The sequence below is a fragment of the Labeo rohita genome, unplaced genomic scaffold, assembly GCF_022985175.1.
Source record: "Labeo rohita strain BAU-BD-2019 unplaced genomic scaffold, IGBB_LRoh.1.0 scaffold_494, whole genome shotgun sequence".
NCBI classification, from domain to species: Eukaryota; Metazoa; Chordata; class Actinopteri; order Cypriniformes; family Cyprinidae; genus Labeo; species Labeo rohita.
The window spans coordinates 23,139-47,293 of NW_026129415.1; the positions used below are offsets into that span (position 1 = coordinate 23,139).

At 37.7% G+C, this 24,155-nt stretch overlaps 1 protein-coding gene across 2 annotated transcripts in view; it reads right to left on the minus strand.

Annotated features, from left to right (window-relative positions):
- Positions 1-21,562, minus strand: part of LOC127160924 (complement C1q-like protein 2) — a 37,594-nt gene extending 16,032 nt beyond the window's left edge. Inside the window, exons 1-4 of one of the 2 annotated variants that reach the window (XM_051103553.1) lie at positions 21,282-21,553; positions 21,067-21,129; positions 20,843-20,974; positions 20,193-20,762 (exon numbers count right to left, since the gene is read on the minus strand). In XM_051103553.1, coding sequence (XP_050959510.1) covers positions 20,485-20,762; positions 20,843-20,974; positions 21,067-21,129; positions 21,282-21,450 — 642 coding nt within the window. In that variant the 5' untranslated portion in view covers positions 21,451-21,553 and the 3' untranslated portion in view covers positions 20,193-20,484. Of the gene's footprint in view, positions 1-20,192; positions 20,763-20,842; positions 20,975-21,066; positions 21,130-21,281 lie in introns of those variants that run through there. The other variant, XM_051103554.1, reaches the window with a different exon arrangement.
- Positions 21,563-24,155: the final 2,593 nt, after the last annotated feature.

The window sequence follows — 24,155 nt, forward strand, 5'->3', positions numbered from 1 at the left end:
CGTGTTTCCTCGACAGACCGCAGACTCAGAACGAAGGTGTCTTTTGGAAGGGTACCTTTATCCCTTTCCGATGAGGAGGAGATTGCAATTTGGTGCTTCTCCACTTCCGTGCTGTGATTGGCTGGTTCCATCAGAGTGGGGGGACACATGGTGGCCCACCCTTCTTTCCCCCTGTGGAATTTATTTGCATAGTCCAAACACAAAGCTAGAAAAGTGTCACTAAAGTTTTATCGGTGCATTTAACACTTTCCAAACCATAACCAGAATGCATTTTGCAATGTTACAAACACATTAAGTCCAAACATGATGGGAAAAGATTGAACTGTCATGCATGCATTCATTTGTCCATTAAAAGCTGAGTTTGTGTAAGATGTTGCACTACACGTTGCTGTCACAAGGAATACTTATTTCTCTGAATAAGTATAAAATGTGTGTGTTGTAGTGTACATCAGTTTTAAGGTTTGAAAACAGTTATGAATGGATTTGGATGGATCCCCCGATCTCTTTTAGTTTCACCCAATGCTGCTGCATCTGGAGGTCCTAAGGAATTTTATGGTCGGTCACCGGCCAAACCCCTAGGAATCAGTCTCAAGATGGGTAAAGGGCACAAACTGCATTTTGACCAATAGGAAGTTCTGTCCTTCCCGGGCTTTGTACCAAAGGTCTTCTTCTTGTGCTCTAAGTCTAAGAGATGTCTGGCTGTTGTCCTGGCATCTTTATCTGATGGCGTTGGACAGTTTGCTTATGTTAGCTCACCAAGATCCAATCAAAATGTAGCAAACCTCTGTCCACTATGGTCACTATGGCCTCCTTGCCATAAACTGGGCCCTGGAATGTGCTGTCCACTACACCACTTATATTTACAGTATCTCACAAAAGTGAGTACACCCCTCACATTTCAGCAAAATTTTTAGTATATCTTCTTAGGGAATAATACTATAGAAATGAAACTTGGATATATTTTAGAGTAGTCAATGTGCAGCTTGTATAGCAGTGTATATTTACTGTCCCCTGAAAATAACTCAACATACAGCTATTATTGTCAAAATAGCTGGCAAAAAAGTGAGTACACCCTAAGTGATAACAGCACTATGTCATTTAACCATGCAAAGCCACATGTCCTATTCATGTTCATGTTTTTGTCTGCTTGACAAGACCATACAAAGTTGTGTTTTTTGTATTAGAGCAGTTAAAATTTAGTGCTTTGAGTACAATTCTCTCATACTGACCACTGGATGTTCAACAAGGCACCCCATGGTAAACTCTCTGAAGATCTGAGATTAGAATTGTTGCTCTCCACAAAGATCACAAAGTAGTCCTAGGCTATATGAGGTTCAGTAACAACCTGAAACTGAGTTACAGTACTGTGGCCAGGGTCATGCAGAGGTTTTTTCAAGACGGGTTCCATTCGGAATAGGCCTCGCAAGTGTCGATCAATGAAGTTGAGTGCTCGTTCTGTGCATCAAGGTGCAGAACCTGGCTTTAAAAAACAGATGCATGAGTGCTGCCAGCATTGCTTTAGTGGTTGCAGAAGTAGAAGGTCCGCTTGTCAATGCTCAGACCATACGCTGCACAATGCAACAGGTCGGTTTGCATTGGCGTCATCCGAAAGGAAGCCTCTTCTGAAGCTGGCTTACAAGCTGAACACAACCTGTCCAAGAGCATGAATTACTGGAACCATGTCCTATGGTCTGATGAGACTAAGATAAACTTGTTTGGCTCAAATGGTGTCCAGCATGTGTGGTAATGCCCTGGTGAGGAGTACCAAGAAAACTGTGTCTCTCCTACAGTCAAGCATGGTAGCATCATGGTCTGGGGCTGCATGAGTGTTGCTGGTACTGGGGAGCTGCGGTTCATGATGGATTCCATTTATGTATTGTACATTTCTGAAGCAGAACATGATGCCTTCCCTTCGGAAACTGGGCCGAACGGCAGTTTTCCAACATGTTAATGACCCCAAACACACCACCAAGATGACAATTGCTTTGCTGAGGAAGGTGCAGGTGAAGGTGATCTGACCTGAACCCTATTGAGCACCTATAGGGCATCCTCAAGTGGAAGGTGGAGAAGCACCATGTGTCTAACATCCAGCAGCTCCATGATGTCATTATATAGGATTTGAAGAGGATCCCTGTAACAACCTGTGCAGTTCTGGTGAATTCCATGCGCTCAGGACAATTGGACATTGTAGTTGGACAGTGCACAGAGATTGTGGGTATGACGGCTACTTAAAATGGTAATTACTTGTGCTTATACTAATTGTTGCAATGGATTAAAAACTAAAAGATTACGTTATTGGGCTAGTTAACACTACAAAAGACGCTAGCGTAGTAACAGCTCCAGTGCAGTTAGTAAAGCGCATGCTGTAGTCTTTTCAACGTGATTGACCCGGGTTCGAATCTGGCAAACTGTTTTTGTATGAAGGAAATATGAAGGAAATAATCAAAAAGTAAAAAAAAAAAGAATCGTTAAGGTTAAAGTAGGTGTAGGGAGGGCTTATTGTCCCAATAAGTCAAGTCAAGTCAAGTCACCTTGATTTATATACCGCCTTTAACAATACAGAATTGTGACAAGGCAGCTGTACAGTATTAAATAGGAAATAGTACATCAACAGTGCCAAGGGCAACAGTAAACACTCAATTTTCAGGTAAAGGTAGTTTATCAAATACAATAAAATAAAATACAATATTGTGTGAAGATAAAGTGTCCCCAACTAAGCAAGCCAGAGGCACAGAGGACTCACCAGGTCCCATGATCCTGTGCCGACAGCCGTCTAGGTGACGAGGTCTTCACTGGGGATCCGTCTCTTGGGCTCATCTAGTCGATGTGGTCTCCGCTGACATTCAGGGTTGTAGAGGTCGTCTCTAGGTGCTGATCCACCGTCTGGGCTGGGTACGGACTGGATCCGGAGAACTGCAGTGACCATCTAATCTGGAAACAGACTGGATCTGGTGGTTAAGGTGACCTCGGAATAAGAAAGAAACAGACTAATATTAGCGTAGATGCCATTCTTCTGACGATGCACTGAGTACATTGGGTGTCATGGGAAGTGTTCCCGGTTCCGGTTGACCTAATTAGTGCAGCCTAACAATCCTTTAACGGATTTGAATTATAGAAATGTGTTAATGTGTTATGTGTAAGCCAGGTTAAAGAGATGGGTCTTTAATCTACATTTAAACTGACAGAGTGTGTCTGCGTCCCGAACAGTGTTGGGTAGGTTGTTCCAAAGATTGGGTGCTAAATATGAAAATGATCTGCCACCCGCGGTTGATTTTAATATTCTAGGTATTATCAAATTGCCAGAGTTTTGAGAACACAGCGAACGTGAGGGACTATAATGCGATAAGAGCTCAATCAGGTACTGAGGAGCTAAACCATTCAGGGCTTTATAAATAATTAGCAAGATTTTAAAATCTATACAATGTTCAATAGGGAGCCAGTGCAGTGTTGACAGAACCGGGCTAATATGATCATACTTTTTGGTTCTAGTAAGAACTCTAGCTGCTGCATTTTGGACCAGCTGGAGTTTGTTTATTAAGCGAGCAGAACAACCACCTAATAAAGCAGTACAATAATCTAATCTTGAGGTCATAAACGCATGAATTAATGTTTCAGCATTTGACATTGAGAGCATAGGTCGTAATTTTGATATATTTTTGAGATGGAAAAATGCAGTTTTGCAAATACTAGAGATGTGGTTTTCAAAGGAAAGACTGCCATCAAATAGCACACCTAGGTTCCTAACTGATGACGAAGAACTGACAGCAGCATAAGGCAGCATCAATTTAATAATTTGAATTAAAACTATAATTTATGCTCAGTACATTATTACTGCATACTGTTTTATAATGTACTACAATACTGAGGTGCAGATAATTGCCTCTGTTTGCAATAAGTATTATAAATAGCATAAAAACCTGCTATTTTAATGGTGTAAATAAAATCTGTAGCTATTTGCATTTAGTGTACACCTTTAAAAATAAATGTAATTTTACATGTAAATGTCTGTATTTTTTTTTACAGTATTTTACCTTTTTTTCATTATACGATGAAATACCTGTTGTTTTACAGATATTTTCTGTATTTTAAAGTTCCACCATTAAATTTACAGATAATTGCTCCTATTTTGATATTACATACATTTTCTGTTTTTTAAAAGGAAATTTTCCGTATTTTCACAGAGTAATGTGTAATTTAACATAAAATGTCATGTAATAAATACAGATTATTCCTGTACAAAATAAGAAAAATTGAACCACATATCATTTAGTTAAAGTGTTTTTATTACCATTGTAAATCGTTAATTATGTGAAGGTTAATGTGAGGTATTAAGGTCAAATAATAGTATTTGTACATACAATAGCCTACATGCACTGCTAGTAAACAGTAGGTTTATAGAGTGTGTGTACGCGCGCGCGCCGCGCACAATCCGCTAATGAACGCAGATTCAAATTTGCCGCTAGTTTAGCTCTGCCCACGACGGTTGGCTGGGTTGTGTAGCGACGCATTTGTGTTATTTAGTTTTGAAGCTAAAGCTAATGCATTAGCATTTCTAAACAAGCTTTAGTAAACTTGTTATTCGTATCAACATAAATTCGAGTGTATATAAAGTTAAAGTCTTTGCTTATCCGGAAGTACCCGGCAGTTTTTCAAACTCTTAAAATGCGGGACATTTTGAGAAGCTGAACGTGGCTAACGTTACCTAAGGGATATCAACGTTTTTAGAGCGAATTCAGTAGGCTGTACACTTTATTGATTATGAATATGAACGCAGCGTGATAACGTTAAATCGCAAGGTAGGCGCTTTCCCCGTTTCATATTCTCCTGTACATATATATTTTTAAAAGTACTCAGAATTTGGTCCTCCATTGTCACTAATGTGTTAAGCGTTTTGTAATGGTTTTCTATGGGAAAACGCTCAATCTAACTTGCAATTAAAAGGCGTTGCATTCACATTCTGGGCGCGTTTGCTTGCCTAACGTTACATCTATATTATGCACGTGTAAGTGGATATAAGTCTTATAAGTAATAATAATTGTTAGAATCTTTGAGCTCTGATTAGGAATGAAACGCACATCTTGAAGCCTGAGGCTGAGTAAACTGTCATTACATATGGGATCGTTGATTATGAAAACTGCATCCATCCTGGACAGTTACACTGCTACTGTAGGCAGTAATATGATGCAGCTAAGTCAAAGTAAGTAATATAAATTTACTTTCTATAAATTGAGCTAAAGTCACATGGTGGACCAAAACATCACTGTTAACCTTTCCTGCTCAGCATCCAGATCATTGTCTCAGTGGAGTGTATAGGCTGTAATGTCTGAATGAAATACAAAGTATTCAATTATTATTATTATTATTATTATTATTATTATTATTATTATTATTATTATTATTATTGGTTTCAGGTCATGTGGAAAGACTGTGGAGATTGACAGCAGATAAGCATGGCAATTCAGGTGTGGAACTTTGGTTATTATTGATATTATTATTATTATTATTAAATATGTAATCAGCATAGACAAGTTTTTTTCATGCCATACGATAATACAACAAATTCTGTATTTTCTTTTTATGCAGCTGTTTGTTTCTTTCTTTTTTAAATGGTTCTTTGTGTATAATTTTCAGTTTCTAGTAAGGGGTGAATAAATTAACCATTAGTGTAATTAAAATCAGTGTAAAACGGCTGCATGAAAAGATGTCTGTGAATTTTATTGTTTGACAATCATTGTCATTTTATGCAGAAGCAAAAGTTTATAGTTAAACTCTAGTGTTACCTTTATGCTTTCTACATTATATTTTTGAATAATCAGAATGTTGGTATACCCACTTAGATGCATTTTATGCCTCAACAGATCTTGGACTCCAAAAGTGATTTGCAGAAGACATCATGGAATGCATGGGGGTGGGTGAGGCATCAAGGGCTTTAATTCAGGAACCAGTATTGAAATCAAGGTATCGTTAATGATATTGAACATTTTTGAATGTTTACATTCATTTTTGGGTTAACTAGGACCATTAAAACATGTCATTTGGGCCTAGAGTTAAAAATAATTGAGTCTGTCATTCAGAAACATGGCTTTTCATATTACTGCTATTGTAGTGACACACATCTCTCCCTTTCATTCCAGCTGATTTTTCTGACAGTTGCTGCTCACATCTCTGCCTCCTGAACAGAAATGCCTTGCTGAATGTTGAATGACCATCAAGTCTACCTTGCCAAGACAGAACTGCTCATGTTTTCAGCCAACCCAACCTTGGTGTTACAGTGGACACATATGAACTTCACTGACCACATTGCAGTGGCCCGATCCTGCAGATTTGCCCTTATGGGTCATGCAACAGAACTCTTTGTCCAAGCTCTTATTCTCTCTAGACGGGACTACTGTACTGCTCTCTTAGCAGACCTTCCAGCATATCCTGCCAAGCCTCTGCAACTAATGCAGCATATGGCACTGAGTGCAGTCTTTAATGAGTTGAAGAGAGTGACGTCACACAAAGCATAATTTTGCACTGGTTGCCAGTAGCCATTCACATCACATCGCAAAGAGGTACAAATTCACTTTCACAAACCTTTATTTTGACTGTTTGTCGCTGTTGTAATAAACTGCCTAACTCTGCCCATTTTCAAGAAATGGCTAAAAAAATTCATTTTTTTGTTTTTCATGAACGCTTGACCAATTTAAGGGATAGTCCACCTAAAAATCAAACCGAGCCTATGATTTACTCACCCTCAATCCATTGTATGTGTACATGACTTTCTTTTTTTAGACAAACACTATCGGAGTTATATCAATAAACATCCTGGCTCTTTTAGTCTTTAAATTGGCAGTGAATGGCTGCTATGAGTTTGAAGCTCAAAGTGCATCCATCCATCATAAACATACTCAACATTGCTCTGGTGGATTAATAAAGGCCTTCTGAAGTGAAGTATATTTTACACCTTATAAAGTAAAATAACTAAGGTTCAGGTCAAACAGCCATACAGAGTCAACTTAAGCATAACTTGCACGATGTAGGATTGTAGCTTAGCATGTCATGTCTTAGCATTTTGCCAGGAGCAAGTTTTTTTTTTTTTTTTTTTACTTTAAAAAGTGTAAAATATGCTTCGCTTCAGAAGGCCTTTATTAACCCCCTGGAAGTATGTAGAGTACGTTTATGAAGGATGGATGCATTTTTGAGCTTCAAACTCATGGCAGCCATTTACTGTCATTATAAAACCTGGAAGAGCCAGGGTGTTTATTAATTAATAATTGTCTGAAAGAAGAAAGTCATATACACAGAAACTATCCCTTTAATACTAACACTTTCTGTTTATTAAACTGCTATGTCTACTGAGTTAGACTAACTGGGACTTTGTATGTTGCTTTGGATAAAATGTAATTTTAAATGTATACAGGTATACTGCAGTTGTCTCTTGTATGTAGGTATTTCTGTATGTTCTAAATTATGTACTAAACGGGTTTCCTATAATTTTATTATTCATTTAACATGACATACAATGCTTCTGTACAATGACTAATACTGTGACTGTAGAATATGTTGTTAATTTGACAGAAATTGGCTGAAAATGTTGCTGTTGTTTTTATGCATTTCTAAGTACTGTGCTCTTTTCTCTACTGTCCAAACATTTTAAACTGTAATGTTTCTGGAAAATGAATGATTAAAATGTAAATCTACAGACGTTGTCTTTGTATTACGAATTTACAACATTTTTATGCAACATTTCTTGATTATTGTAGTTAATAATATCTGTATTTTAACAAAATGATTCCAGGTAGACATAAAATAACTGGTAAAAGGTAATATATACCTTTTAATTTTTCTGTAAAAAGAAGGATTAATCCTTTAAGAAATATGTGCTTACTGCGTTTTTATAAATTATTTCTTAGTTATTGTACATGGAAAAACTGTCGTTTTTTTTTACAGTGTAAAAGGATTTTTTTTACAGTGTAAATAGAACCCATTGCTATTTGCACTTAGTGTAAATAGCATCTATTGTAGAGAAGATATGCTATTTTCACTTTTAAACAGCATCTATCGCTATTTGCACTTAGTTTTAAATCATCCTACATCACTGCAGTACCGGCCCAGTGTTTACAAAGTGACCATGCAAAGAAGTTAAAACTCAGATGTAGGACATTTTTTAAAGTTGGAGGAGAAAATGAGATGGGAGTTTTTCGACATACCCTAACTGTCTTGAAACCGGAGTGCCCAGAGTACACTCAGAGCTAGACAAGATTAACATTTGAGGTTAAAATATATATATTGTATTTTTTTTTTTTTTTTTTTGAAAATAACCAGTCCTTTCGCTAGATAAGACCCTTCTTCCTTGGCTGGGATCATTTAGAGCCTTTTGAAGATGCATTTATACTGCATTTTGGAAGTATATATGGAGAACATTCCTGAAAAGTTTACCTCAAAAAACTTAATTTCTTTACGACTGAAAAAAAAAAAAAAAAAAAAAAAAAAACATGAACATGAACATATTGGATGACAAGGGTTTGAGTAAATTCTAAGAAATAAAGGGAACACTAAAATAACATCCTAGATCTGAATGAATTAAATATTCTTATTAAATACTTTGTTCTTTACATAGTTGAATGTGCTGACAACAAAATCACACAAAAATTATCAATGAAAATCAAATTTATTAACCCATGGAGGTCTGGATTTGGAGTCACACTCAAAATTGAAGTGGAAAAACACACTACAGGCTGATCCAACTTTGATGTCCTTAAAACAAGTCAAAATGAGGCTCAGTAGTGTGTGTGGCCTCCACGTGCCTGTATGACCTCCCTACAATGCCTGGGCATGCTCCTGATGAGGTGACGGATGGTCTCCTGAGGGATCTCCTCCCAGACCTGGACTAAAGCATCCGCCAACTCCTGGACAGTCTGTGGTGCAACGTGGCGTTGGTGGATGGAGCAAGACATGATGTCCCAGATGTGCTCAATTGGATTCAGGTCTGGGGAACGGGAGGGCCAGTCCATAGCATCAATGCCTTCATCTTGCAGGAACTGCTGACACACTCCAGCCACATGAGGTCTAGCATTAGGAGGAACCCAGGGCCAACCGCACAGGCATATGGTCTCACAAGGGGTCTGAGGATTTCATCTCGGTACCTAATGGCAGTCAGGCTACCTCTGGCGATGGAGGGCTGTGTGGCCCTCCAAAGAAATGCCACCTCACACCATTACTGACCCACTGCCAAACCGGTCATGCGAGGATGTTGCAGGCAGCAGAACGTTCTCCACAGCGTCTCCAGGCTCTGTCACATCTGTCACGTGCTCAGTGTGAACCTGCTTTCATCAGTGGCGAATTTGCCAGTCTTGGTGTTCTCTGGCAAATGCCAAACGTCCTGCACGGTGTTGGGCTGTAAGCACAACCCCCACCTGTGGAAATCGGGCCCTCATACCACCCTCATGGAGTCTGTTTGTGACCGTTTGAGCAGACACATGCACATTTGTGGCCTGCTGGAGGTTATTTTGCAGGGCTCTGGCAGTGCTCCTCCTGTTCCTCCTTGCACAAAGGCGGAGGTAGCGGTCCTGCTGCTGGGTTATTGCCCTCCTACGGCCTTCTCCACGTCTCCTGATGTACTGGCCTGTCTCCTGGTATCGCCTTCATGCTCTGGACACTACGCTGACAGACACAGCAAACCTTCTTGCCACAGCTCGCACTGATGTGGCATCCTGGATGAGCTGCACTACCTGAGCCACTTGTGTAGGTTGTAGACTCCGTCTCATGCTACCACTAGAGTGAAAGCACCGCCAGCATTTAAAAGTGACCAAAACATCAGCCAGAAAGCATAGGAAATGAGAAGTGGTCTGTGGTCACCACCTGCAGAACCACTCCTTTATTGGGGGTGTCTTGCTAATTGCCTATAATTTCCACTCGTTGTCTATTCCATTTGCACAACAGCATGTGAAATTGATTGTCAATCAGTGTTGCTTCCTAAGTGGGCAGTTTGATTTCACAGAAGTGTGACTGACTTGGAGTTACATTGTGTTGTTTAAGTGTTCCCTTTATTTTTTTGAGCAGTGTACATCTTTTATATTTATTCAGAGGGCGTGTACTCATTTATGCTGTGCACTGTACATATATGTATATAATTTATTCATTTCATTTTCCCTATTTGTTTAAAAAAGTTAATCTAATTGTCTAATTGTAGCTTTCTTAAACTTACCTTTTGAGTTGTTTGAGGTTATTCTCAGCTGAGTTAACTGCTATCTGTTAAAGAAATATTTCTGTTGGAGGTAAATCCACTTAATTTGTGGTACAGTAGGGTAATATGGTAATATGGTATGATAGGGTAATAGGAGGGATGTTAATATCAAGTTGAGAGACAAACAGTTAGAACCCAGTACTCCACCCAACTGAAGGTTGAGGGTAGGCGTCTCAAGACTGACTGCCATTGTGGTTCCACCATGACAATGACTGTAAAATCCTAAGTAGCCTATAGGCTCCTTTCATTGGTACTGTGAAAACATCTGCAATGCACATATACAAAGCCAGTATTTATTAGTATTAATGGGCCCAGTGTTTCCTGATCTAGATTCCAGAAGTCCAGCAGACAAGGCAACCTTCTTGGCTGTAAATAAACGAATAGACTGGTGTGAAATGTATGATTAAAATATAAAATGTGTAATTTAAGATATTTTATGAGAACAAAGTGTGAATTCTACTTGCCTTCATTCTCTTCTTTGAAAAATGCAGCCACTTTTCACCTTCCACCTTACCTTCATTCTCATTCAATGCTTGAATACAGTGTTTCTTCTTTTTGTATTTTTTTCTATCCTTTCATCCATATTTTTCAGCTTCTGGAGCTTCACAATAATGTGTACATTTGGTGAAAAAATATGGCAGCGCCTAGTTGCACATAGATGCTATCTATGCTAAGTGAAATTTGCATATTTCCATAGCGACATATATTTTCATAGCCATGGATGCTATCTACACTAAGTGTAAAAAGCAATTAGATGCTATTTACACTAAATGCAAATGAAGAGTGCAGATGCAAAAGCCTCTAAAATTCCATCTGACATATTTCTTTAAAATCATTTCTTTCTGGCTACTTTGTATAGGTTTCTATGTAAGTACTGGTACTTCTGACTGGGTTGAGGTTGGAATTTAGCGAGTTTGAAGTAAAAGTATTTGATGGACGTATACTATGTGTCAGGAGCATTCACTCAGTATCATTATCTAATTTTTGACTGAGATGTCTTTTAGTTGGTTTTGCATCTGAACTCTTAAAATAGAATTTGATACTGTTTACACTGTGTAAATAGCAGTATTTCAGCAATGTATAAATAGTATCACATACTGTCCATCCTAAATAGTATTTGAAAATAGAAATAGTATGTTCCAAATCGTAGTATGTTGAAAAGACTATGCTAAAGATTCCTGGATGGTCTACTTCCGGTTAGACTTAAAAGTGCAGATCTACGCACACTCTTAAATTTTAAATTAAAATTAAATTTAAATTTTTAAAGGAGTTTAAATGTGTAATGAACAAATATTTATTTAATATTACCTACCTTATATTTCATCTGCAGCAACATTGCAGACTTTTATAATGACACGTTCGGTCATTAACTTTTAAATGCATCATTATGCAAACACATGAGCCGTTCTCGGCATGAAAGATTTTGACAGGCAGATCAGCCTTCCTCTTCATTTCTGTCCAGTACGGTAGGAGAGAAATGAAATGTGATAATGTTAACTCTGACACGATGATTGACAGGGCTGTTTAAACAGTGACAGGATGCATATAACTAAGCAACAGAGCGTCCGTAATATGCAGTTATGATGAAGTAGTATGTCCCAAAGTACTCAATAGTGCACGTTTTCTTCACAAAAAGAGTACATACTTTTAGGGCATAGTATAAGTATTGGGACGCAGAATTAGATTCTATTTACACTATGTAAAACGTATTTTCTTTCCAATAAGTGTAAACAATAGATGATGTTCATACTTAGACTAGCCTAATGAATGGCAGATATTTGTACCTGAGTATTGTAGTAAATTATAAAGACGTACTACCTTACCCAGACACATATTATTGAATAGCCCTGAAAATATTTATTTCCCTTTTTCCATTTGACAGAGCTATCACGTGAAATACTCAACAGTATAATGACATGCTGAATAAGAGCTCTATTCCAGTCTTTAATTTGTATCATATTCATTTTACCACTAGATGGTGCCATAATGAAAAATATGAATATTGATTAGTTCAGTATCCATTTCAACCCAAGTGGTCAAAAAGGAGATCTTAAATGCTATCAGTGTGATATAATAACATGTCTCCATTTTAATTTTCACATGGTTTACTTATCATTTAGCATACATTTATCATTCAAAGCCATTTTCCATGCAACAGTATTTTCGAGGTTTGTAGAAGCCACATTTCACATTTCTGGGGTTCGTAGAAGTTGTCATAGTTGGGTAAACCTCTATAGTGGTGAATGGAAACTACCAAATATATTTTTGCATTCCTTTTTGCTCCAATAGCATAAGAAAAATACACAATAGTGTTTCTAACAGTGTTAAGAGATAATATATATAGGTATATATATATATTTGAGAACTACAATTTGTTCTCATTGCATATCATCAGAAATAGGTCACATCAGATACACAAAATAAGTTGTGAACAAGGTTTCATATTGACTCCAAGTGTTCTGACGTCATATCAGAACAAACACCATCACCATTTAATGAAGGATTATGCTAAATGGGCTGATGGTTTTGACACAGTCAACACCGGATATGCAGTGACATCCAAGCACTCTCCTTTTACTTACGACCCTCCTTTCATCAAATGCTCTGCTTCGCCTCATCATTAACCGCCAGCTGACAACTAAATAGGCATTAACTCCACAGGCCACTAAATAAAGAGGCCTGAAGGGACGAGAACATGTAATAATTATCATGTATAATTAATAATTAATACATATAATATTAATTCATAATAATTAATTTTTATTTTTTGTTTTTAGAAAATGACCATTCCTTTCACTAGATAAGACCCTTGTTTCTCAGCTGAGATTGTGTAGAGCCCTTCGAAGCTGCACTGAAACTGCAATTTGGACCTTCCCCGTTAAGGTCCACTATATGGAAAAATATCCTGTAATGTTTTCCTCATAAACATTAATTTCTTTTCAGCTGAAGAAAGAAAGACATGAACATTTTGGATGACATGGGTTCTCATGAAATTTAAATTCTGGAGTGAACTAATCCTTTAAGGTGTGTGACTGGTGTGTGTGTGTGTGTGTGTGTGTGTGTGTGTGTGGGCCCACACATGTATAATGACTGCTGCTATTTACTGTGAGCTTCTGAACATGCAGTTTAAAAGGTATTTCTAAGAAAAAAACAACGCAACAGACACTTTGATAATCCATACTAGTCTTTGTTGATTTCTCTACATATATACAAATAATTTATTTCATTTTCCCTATTTGTTTAAAAAGTACATCTAATTTTTAAACTTTCTTAAACTTACCTGCTATTTGTTATACGGTAAGTGTACCCATTAAGCCCACCAAAATCTAAGTTTAGGTGTTTCTCACAGATATTGACATAGGTTTATAAGAAAAATCATTTGTTAAAATGCAAGATTTATCTTATTTTTAAAATCTTATTTTAAAATGTAATAATTAGTTGATGAACATTTTAGAATATAAAATTAAGATTTTATGAATAAAGTCAAAAGTCTGGTATGGGCTTAATTAAAGCCCACATCCTGATTTATTCACAAAATATAAAAATGTACTGATTTTAAAGAAGTAAAATATCTGTATATTTATTTTTTCTTTACTAATGTTTGCTAGCTCTCATCACCTTTACAATCATGTTTACAAAGACAAGCATGAAGCTTAAATATATTGTGTATGAAGAGTTCAGATGCAAAATCAGCTAAACGCCATCTCGGTCAAAAATGAGATAATGATAGTGAGTGAATGCTCCTGACACATAGTATACGTCCATCAAATACTTTTATTTCAAACTCGCTAAATTCCAGTCTCAGCCCAATCAGAAGTACCAGTATGTACATAGAAACCTATACAAAGTAGCCAGAAAGAAATTATCATTTTAAAGAAAAACATCAGATGGATTTAGAGGCTTCTGCATCTGAACTCTTCGTATATTAAAGTATTTTTCATTCATGATTAGCTTGTGTTGGCTGTGGTTTACACAACCCTTATAGTCACAGCGACGTCTATTTGATGTCTGCGTTTACATCTGGATAACATTTTTTTTGGAGTGTTTGCTCATCTGCAATACGTCATTTTTGCAGATTTATTAAAAAAGAAAAACTGAAATATCACATGGTCTTAAGTATTCAGACCCTTTGTTCAGTATTTAGTAGAAGCACCCTTTTGATCTAATACAACAACAAGCCTTTATGGGAAAGATGCAACAAGTTTTTCACACCTGGATTTGGGGATCCTCTGCCATTCCTCCTTGCAGATCCTCTCCAGTTCTGTCAGGTTGGATGGTAAACATTGGTGGACAGCCATTTTTAGGTCTCTCCAGAGATGCTCAATTGGGTTTAAGTCAGGGCTCTGGCTGGGCCATTCAAGAACAGTCACGGAGTTGTTGTGAAGCCACTCCTCCGTTATTTTAGGTGTGTGCTTAGGGTCATTGTCTTGTTGGAAGGTAAACCTTCGGCCCAGTCTGAGGTCCTGAGCACTCTGGAGAAGGTTTTCATCCAGGATATCCCTGTACTTGGCCGCATTCATCTTTCCCTCGATTGCAACCAGTCGTCCTGTCCCTGCAGCTGAAAAACACCCCCACAGCATGATGCTGCCACCACCATGCTTCACTGTTGGGACTGTATTGGACAGGTGATGAGCAGTGCCTGGTTTTCCCCACACATACCGCTTATAATTAAGGCCAAAAAGTTCTATCTTGATCTCATCAGACCAGAGAATCTTATTTCTCACCATCTTGGAGTCCTTCAGGTGTTTTTTAGCAAACTCCATGCGGGCTTTCATGTGTCTTGCACTGAGGAGAGGCTTGCGTCGGGCCACTCTGCCATAAAGCCCCGACTGGTGGAGGGCTGCAGTGATGGTTGACTTTCTACAACTTTCTCCCATCTCCCGACTGCATCTCTGGAGCTCAGCCACAGTGATCTTTGGGTTCTTCTTTACCTCTCTCACCAAGGCTCTTCTCCCCCGATAGCTCAGTTTGGCCGGACGGCCAGCTCTAGGAAGGGTTCTGGTCGTCCCAAACGTCTTCCATTTAAGGATTATGGAGGCCACTGTGCTCTTAGGAACCTTAAGTGCAGCAGAAATTTTTTGTAACCTTGGCCAGATCTGTGCCTTGCCACAATTCTGTCTCTGAGCTCTTCAGACAGTTCCTTTGACCTCATGATTCTCATTTGCTCTGACATGCACTGTGAGCTGTAAGGTCTTATATAGACAGGTGTGTGGCTTTCCTAATCAAGTCCAATCAGTATAATCAAACACAGCTGGACTCAAATGAAGGTGTAGAACCATCTCAAGGATGATCAGAAGAAATGGACAGCACCTGAGTTAAATATATGAGTGTCACAGCAAAGGGTATGAATACTTAGGACCATGTGATATTTCAGTTTTTCTTTTTTAAAAAATCTGCAAAAATGTCAACAATTCTGTGTTTTTCTGTCAATATGGGGTGCTGTGTGTACATTAATGAGGGAAAAAATGAACTTAAATGATTTTAGCAAATGGCTGCAATATAACAAAGTGTGAAAAATTTAAGTGGGTCTGAATACTTTCCGTACCCACTGTATATATAATCTGTCCTCACTACTAATCCTTATATATAGAGAGAGAGAGAGAGAGAGAGAGAGAGAGACATTCACAAGGGGAAAATCAGAAAACATCATCATAAACCCAAGTGTTGTGCCAAAATTGTGTATAAATTTGATCACCGGTCTCCAGTGTGAGAACAATGGCATTGCTAGCATTATCATTGAAGACAGGCTTCCAAGAATGCAGACAGCACTGGGTTTGACCATTCTTCAAGAGACCGACTGTCATTGTGGTTCCACCATGACAATGACCGTAAAATCTGAGGTAATATGCTCCTTTTACTGGTGCTGTGAAAAAACCTGCAAAGTACAAAAGTAGACACATAAAATATCATCATGTGTCAAGGATTCTGCATTTGTCATAATATTCTCTTTAGAGAACTTATCAGTATTTGAGTCATAGGCATCTCCAATATTACTGATGACTTTTTTGTAGACCAGAATTTTCGCAGCATTAATGGGCCCAGTGTGTCCTATTCCAGATTCCAGAAGTCCAGCAGAAAAGGCAACCTTTTTCAACACTGCCATCTTCAGTTATTTTTTTCAGGTAGTCAAATTATTCCTGTAATTATGCTGCCTTCATTTTTTATTGGACATTTCTCACTTATGAAGTCGTGATTACGAGCTTGTCATATTCAAGTGCTTTAATATCGGAAAGAATAAAATGTAGCATCCCATTGGTTGACAATCATATAAACATTCACTGCACTACATATGCAGTTTGCTGACAATTCTGTAATTTAGGTCAAATATATGCTTATTTCACTGCTTATAAAACATACAATATGTTTCGAAAGATCGTTCATATCTAGCCTATAAATACACTATTTTAGCGACAAGACAAAGGGATGAAGTTGTTGTGAGAACTGCACTGACAGCCACAATTTTTGTCCTCTCCATCATGTATGTTTAAAGTTCATGACCCGCTCAACTCGGAAACTCTGGTTTTCCCAGTAGTATTTCCAGTAGTATTTCTCTAAAATTTCCCAGTAGTAAATACGACTTGAGAGGCGTTCACGTCTAATGCTGCGTTCAAGTCCCTTTGGTCGGAGCAAGATGACGATTTACCTTTTCTACATAAAATTCAACGTTTTTTAAACTCTGCATCTACAAAATGATGGTGCATCATGGTGTTTTTGCTTTTTGTGTTTTTATTTAATTTATGAAAGTGATGTAAACGGCATAATTACATATTCTGGTAATATACAATATATACAATAATATAATATTTTGTATATGTAACTTTTTATTTTACGTTTATTGTACATTACAAAAAATACTCATTTTATTCATTCCAACAAATTTACGATCAATACAGATGCTGCATATCTACTGTCTTTGGCTTTTACTGGACTCGTTTTGGACCGATAAAGAGAAGCACCCGGCTATGCCATTGTAATGCTTGGAAGTGCCAGGATCATTTTTTAATATAACTCTGACTGTATTCGTCTAAAAGAACGAAGTGAGTAAATAAAGGGCTTATTATCATTTTTGGGTGAACTAACACTTTAAGTGCACTGAAAGTACATTTTTAGCATAAATGCATTAATGGATTATTAACTACATGCAGGCCTATTATTAATTAATATTTTAAGTTTAATCTGACCTAATTTACAAGAACATTAAAATACTTACAATTGGACAGAAGAATCTCTGTGGTCTTTTCTGGCTCAAAGTCATAAATCAATTGCCCGGAAGGCAGATTTTGTTATAAAATCTGATGTCACTGTCATGTTGCAGGTAGTGATGAGGTGAGGACTCTAACACAAAAATGTAAACAAATAAATAAGGGAGCAAACGAGGAGGGACAGTTGGAACAACTAAAGCAATAATCAGGTAACAAGATGGGGGGGGGGGGATGCAGCAGAGTAAATCAAAGCCATATGCTTACACAAAACAAGAACACGCGACCAACTCATGAACCGCGTGTTCACGCAAAACAGATAAGAGAGACACTAAACACATGCATTTACAGTAACCACGAGTGTCTCTTATCTGTGAGCTCACGTGTTGAGTGTCTCTCTTATCTCTGAGTGCACGAGTTGAGTGTCTGTTTCCTCTTGAGAGACAATATTATACATAGATGAGAAGCAAACAGGTCTGAAGATCCACCACTGTGAATCCGGCAGAACTGTAATAGAGAGCACCAAAAGGTTAACAATCGTCTTTGTGGCTGTAACAAAAGAGGCAAGGGGTTCATAGGGGGTCGCTGTAATCCAGACAGGCAAACAGTTCAGAGACAGCATCCCTGGCCATGACAAGGCAAACAGAGAGTTTAAGAACAGCCTCCATGGGCATGACAAGACAGGCAGTGAGTTCAGAAATGACGTCCTTGGTCATTACAAAACAGAGAGTTCAGAAATGGGCACCACCACCTTGAGAGGAGCTGAAGCAGACGCTGCCATATTGGGAGGTGCTTGAGCAGGCTCTGGATTAAATTCATAGACTAGAGCGGGCTCAGGATCAGGCTCATGGACTGGGGCAAGCTCTGGAGTGGATCATGGGCTGGAGTGGACTTTGGATTGAACTCATAGACTGCAGCAAGCTGTGGAGCAGATTCATTGACAGGAGCAGGCTTTGAGGGCTCCTGGACTGGAGCAGGTTCTTGAACGGAATCAGAGACTGAGGCAAGCTCTGGAGTAACCTCGTAAACTCGACTGGGCTCTAGACTGCACTCATAGACTGGAGCAGACTATGGAGCAGACTCATAACCTGGAGCAAACTCTGGAGTAAACTTGTAGACTTGAGTGTGTTCAGGAGCAAATTCATGGACTAGAGAAGTCTCTGGATTGAACTCCGAGACAGGCTCCATGTGGTAAAAGGTGCTGTGAGCAGTGAGATCGGGTTGCTCTGTAGTGGCTTCTGTGGGCGAGACAAGGTTAGCGGGCTGCTCAGTGACAGCCTTTGTGGCTGCAGCAGTAAGAATGGGCTGTTCTTTGGCAGGCTGTTCTGGAGAGGGTTGCCCAGGAACCTCTTGGGACCACCGAACTTGGGATCAAAGGAGTCGGGTCCTCCAGGACCACCAGTGGTAGGTGGCAGAACTCGAATGCTCATTCTCTCTTTATGGCTAGTGCGTACTGTCACGTTACAGGTAGTGATGAGTTGAGAACTCAAATGCAGAAATGTAAATGGACTTTTATTATTACGTAGTAAACTAAAGGGGGGTCACGTGATGTCATTCAAATGAGAGGAGCGATCCACGACTCTCCAGTGGCAAAACATCGCAAATAAAATACAACACAATAAAAGACAACACAAAGCGCATCAATAAAGTCAAAACCTGAGTATCGGGGCAAAAGACAAACTAGCATCGACCAAGACAAAATTATAGAGTGCCCTGCATTGTTTAGATGAACAGCCAAAGTGGATTATCTGGAAAACAGTTCAAGACGACAGAACCTGATCATTCTAAACTTTACTGAAGAAGCGGAAGGTGCAAACCCAACTTCTTCCAATCCTGGCTACCCACCTTTGTTGGCGTAGAAGAGCAGCTGGTTCGCCTGGATCACAGTCACAGATTAGGAAGGCCTAGTTCGCAGCTGCCTCAATGGTCGGGATGCCGCCCGAGGGCCGGTGATAAAAAGCTACATTTAGTTTTACACATCAAAGACAAAGAATTTACTTTCTACTCAGCTCCACATAGTCTTTTTCAAGGATAGACTTTTTAAAAATCTAAATTAGCCTTGGATAGAATTATATCATGTGATATTGATCTAATCTCCATTTCAGATCATGCACCCAACTGTAAAATTTGAACTCCCCCTTTAGGGATCCCTCGTGTGAAGTCTGGAGGCTCAATTGCTCTCTGCTTAAAATAAAAAAAAAAATCCTAAAAACCAATGATTCACTGATGTGAATAGGTTGCTTAAATTACATTTAACTAATAACAATTTACTTATTACTTAATCTATGAATCATATAGAATGTTCATTAGTTGCTGATGTAGTAATCATTAATAAATGGTTTAGTTCTTCATGAATTATGCGTTAAATCTTGATTATCTGTGAATTAATGCATATTTGTGCACCCGTATTGTAAAGTGTTACAGAAAATGTCAATAAAATATTAAATTACATTTTCATTTTTTTTTTTAGTTTTGCAAACATAACACTCATGCAGGCTTGATAACACTGGCAAATATTTTATCACGACAATATCAGTGATTTTTTTTAAGATTGCTAGTGAAGACAGTTTGTTTTCAGTTTAGTTTTCCATTCTTTTTCATTCATAGCACCAATAACATGAATCTGACATGATTCAAACATGAATAACATGAGTATGATTAATATTTTTTACTTTAAATGTCTGATTTTAACCATTTATTATGAATTTTCTGCTTCTTTGTCAGTGTCTGACCACATGGGGTAAAGAATGAAAGTGAAACATAACTCAGTGACATAATAGTTGTTTTTTTTAATTAAATGTTCAACATTTGATATGCTAGAAACATGGAAAGTGCTACTCTTGTTCTTAGAAAGATCATGAGCTTAGCTCCTTTACTCTTCTTCACTCTGTTTTGTTTAGACTTAAAGCTATTGTAACAAAAGCAATAATTTCCCTTCTTTGTGCGCAATGTTTACTCTTACTTACAAAGATATAGTTCACTTACACAGGAACAATTAAATTCCATAAAATAATTTTCACATTGTGTACTGCACTGGATATGGGTTATTAAAGACATTCACAAGGGAAAAATCAGAAAACCACCAAAACTGGTGTAACTTGCTGGATCATCATAAACCCAGGTGTTCTGCCAAAGTCGTGTAGAAATTTGATCACCGGTCTCAAGTGTGAGAACAATGCCATTGCTAGCATTACCATTGGAAGCAGGCTTCCAAGCATGCAGAGAGCACTGGGTTTGACCATTCTTCAAGAGACTGACTGCCATTGTGGTTCCGCCATGAGAATGACCTTTAAATCTGAAGTAATACGCTCCTTTCATTGGTGCTGTGAAAACACCTGTACAAAGTAGCCACAGAAAATGTCATTATGTGAACAGGATTCTGCATTTGTCATGATATTCTCTTTAGAGAACTTACCAGTATTTGAGTCATAGGCACCTCCGATATTACTGAAGACTTTTTTGTAGACCAGAATTTTTGCAGTACTAATGGGCCCAGTGTTTCCTGTTCCTGATTCCAGAAGTCCAGCAGAAAAGGCGACTTTTTTGGCTGTGAATGAACAAAAAGACCGGTATAAAATATGCAAAAAAATTAAATACGTAAATACATTTAAATGTCAACAAAGTGTGCCTTTTACTTGCCTTCGTTCTCTTTCTGGAAAGATTCAAGCTTATTTTGTGAATCTTGTACTGTGGTTTTCAATGCTGTTTGAATACACAAAGATATGATAATGTCACAGCGTTGCTAAACAATCATTTTAAACTGATGCGCAAGTTGCAGTTTCTTTAAAATAGGTAAATAAATTGTAGTTTTCCACAATGATGTTCAAAAAAATGTAGTTACTGTTCCACCTTACCTTCATTTTCATTCAACACTTTGGCCAGTGTTTCTTCTAACTTTTGTATCCTTTCATTCATGCTTTTCAGTTTCTCAAGCTCAGCAATAATGTTCACAGTTGGTGAAAAGAACTCCTCTGCAAGTGAACTCCCAGCACAGAGCAGCAGTACCATTTGTAACACCGCCATTGTCAGTTATTTTTCAGGTCCACAAATTACTCCTGTAATTATTCTACAGTTCAGCTTGGACACTGTTACAAATGCTTTGAAACCTTGTATTACGGTTGCACAAGTTTGTAAACAGTTGTACTTTAGACTATGTGGGGTTTTGTTTATTTTAGTAATCCATTAGGACAAGTCAGATGTACAGCTGTTGAGTGCACTTAAAGTACATTGTCAATAGAAAAATAGAAGTTCATTTATTGATTACATTTAGTTTTTGTAGCAGTATAAGTCATCTTTTTTAAATGCTCTATATAAGTTAAAGTACAAATATCAAAAAGTTTTTCAGTCAAGGCAAAATCAGCGATGGTTTTGATGTCGCCATCTTCACAGATATTTAAAGATAAGTTTTAGCGACCTCCCCAAATGAGGTCATCCAGACTGAGAATGTCCCCAGATTGATTTTGGGACAGATTGTTTTTAGTTCAGCTTTAGTTTAGTTCAGTTTTTAAACTTTCTTCTTCTTTGTCTGTGTCTGACCACATGTGGATAAGAATGAAAGCGAAACATAATTCAGTGATGTATTTGGTTTATTTAATTAAATGCTCAGCATTTCATATGCTAGAAATGGGGGTAGCACTTTAGAATAATGGTCCATTGTTAACAAGTATCATGAAGTAATCGGGTTGTACTACATTAACACTGAGCTTAATAATACTAACTAACATGGAAGCAAGATGAACTAAGTAGTAAGTAATAGCACATTTAGGACAAAGGTAGTTCCTTATTTGGTATTCAGTAATTACTAAATAAAAAATCCTTATTAAGAATTACTTGATAAACTAACTATGAACTAACTATGATCAATTAATACAGAATAACCAATTAATTAGCAATCACAACAGTAACGTCTAAAAAGTATTGAATTACTTGTGAATTTGATGTCGATCCCTCACTAATTACTCAAGACTTACCTTGTCAGCCCGCAGGAACTAGTGATCTGGACCAATTATTGTAAAGTGAAACCCGTCGGTAATTATTCAAGCATTACGTTGTCAGCCCTCAAGAACTACTAGTGATCAGGATCAATATTTTTTTTAAATGAAAGACGTTAAAGGAGAAGTCCACTTACAGAGCAACAATTTACAAATAATTTATTCACCCCCTTGTCATCCACGATGTTCATATCTTTCTTTCTTCAGTTATAAAGAAATTATGTTTTTTGAGGAAAACATTTCAGTGTTTTTCTCCATATAATTGATTGATATGGTGCCCTGATTTTAAACTTCCAAAATGCAGTTTAAATGCGGCTTCAAACGATCCCAAATGCGGTTGTAAACGATCCCAGCCAAGAAAGAAGGGTCTTATCTAGCATAACGATCGGTAATTTTAATAAAAATAATACAATTTATATACTTTTTAATGCCAAACACTCATCTTGTCGGTTCTGGTATGTCGGGTATGGTATGTTGAAAAACTCCCATCTCATGTTCTCCCTCAACTTCGTAATCGTCCTATATCGCTGTTTTACCTTTCTTGTTAGGGGTTTTGATCTTCTTTGCATGTTCACTTTGCAAAGACTGGGTCTGAACTTCTGCAGTGATGTAGGATGATTTTGAAATGATTTTTGAAGTTGAGAGAGAAAATACAGTTGGAGTTTTTCAACATACCCTAACTGTCTTGAGTCAGAATACACAGAGTTCAGGGAGAGAAAGGCAAGATGAGCATTTGAGATTAAAAAGTATTTAAATTGTATTTTTTTTAATGAAAATAACTGATCGTTTCGCTAGATAAGACCCTTCTTCCTTGGCTGGGATCGTTTACAACCACATTTGGGATCGTTTGAAGCCACATTTAAACTGCATTTTGGAAGTTCAAAATTGGGGCACCATATCAGTCCATTATATGGAGAAAAATGCCGAAATGTTTTCCTCAAAAAACATAATTTCTTTACGACTGAAGAAAGAAAGACATGAACACCTTGGAAGGCAAGGGGGTGAGTACATTATACACTGTAAAAAATAAAAAACACAATTTGTTGAGTCAGCTTAAAATAATTTGTTACCCTGCTGCCTTAAAATTTTAAGTTCAGTCAACTAAAATAAGTTTAGTCAACTTGAAATGATGTTTGATAACAAAGTTCGGGAGGAGCACGATCAGATAATCAACTAATTTGGCACAGGTGCAAATCGTTTAGCTAATCATCCAAACTAGCACAAGTCATATATATGCACATAGCCGACTTACCTCCGTCATTCGACTGCTTTTCGGCATCCCCCCTCCACCCCAACTCCTTACTTTTAATCTATCCTCATCCTATACTTGGGATGGGGGGGAGTTCTCTGGGTTCGGGCCATATTCCGGGCTCGGAGCCCTCCCCCAAAATATGCTTACTGTTTACTCAACCAGATTAGATGTAGGGGTGAACTCGTGAAATGTTAAGTTGTACTAAGAAACAACTTAGATATTTGTGTTTGCTAAACTTAACAGATGGGTAAGTAACCCAGCTGCCTTAAAATTTTAAGATGATTCAAATCAAATATCTAAGTTGTCACTTAGTATAATTTAACATTTTAAGTTGAATAAACTTTTTTTGAGTTGACTGAACTTAAAATTTTAAGGCAATCAGGTTACAAATTTTAAGTTGACTCAGCAAATTGTTTTTTACAGTGTATGTGAATCTTTGTTTTGGAAGTGGACTTCTCCTTTAACAAGTTAAACAACTTAACTGC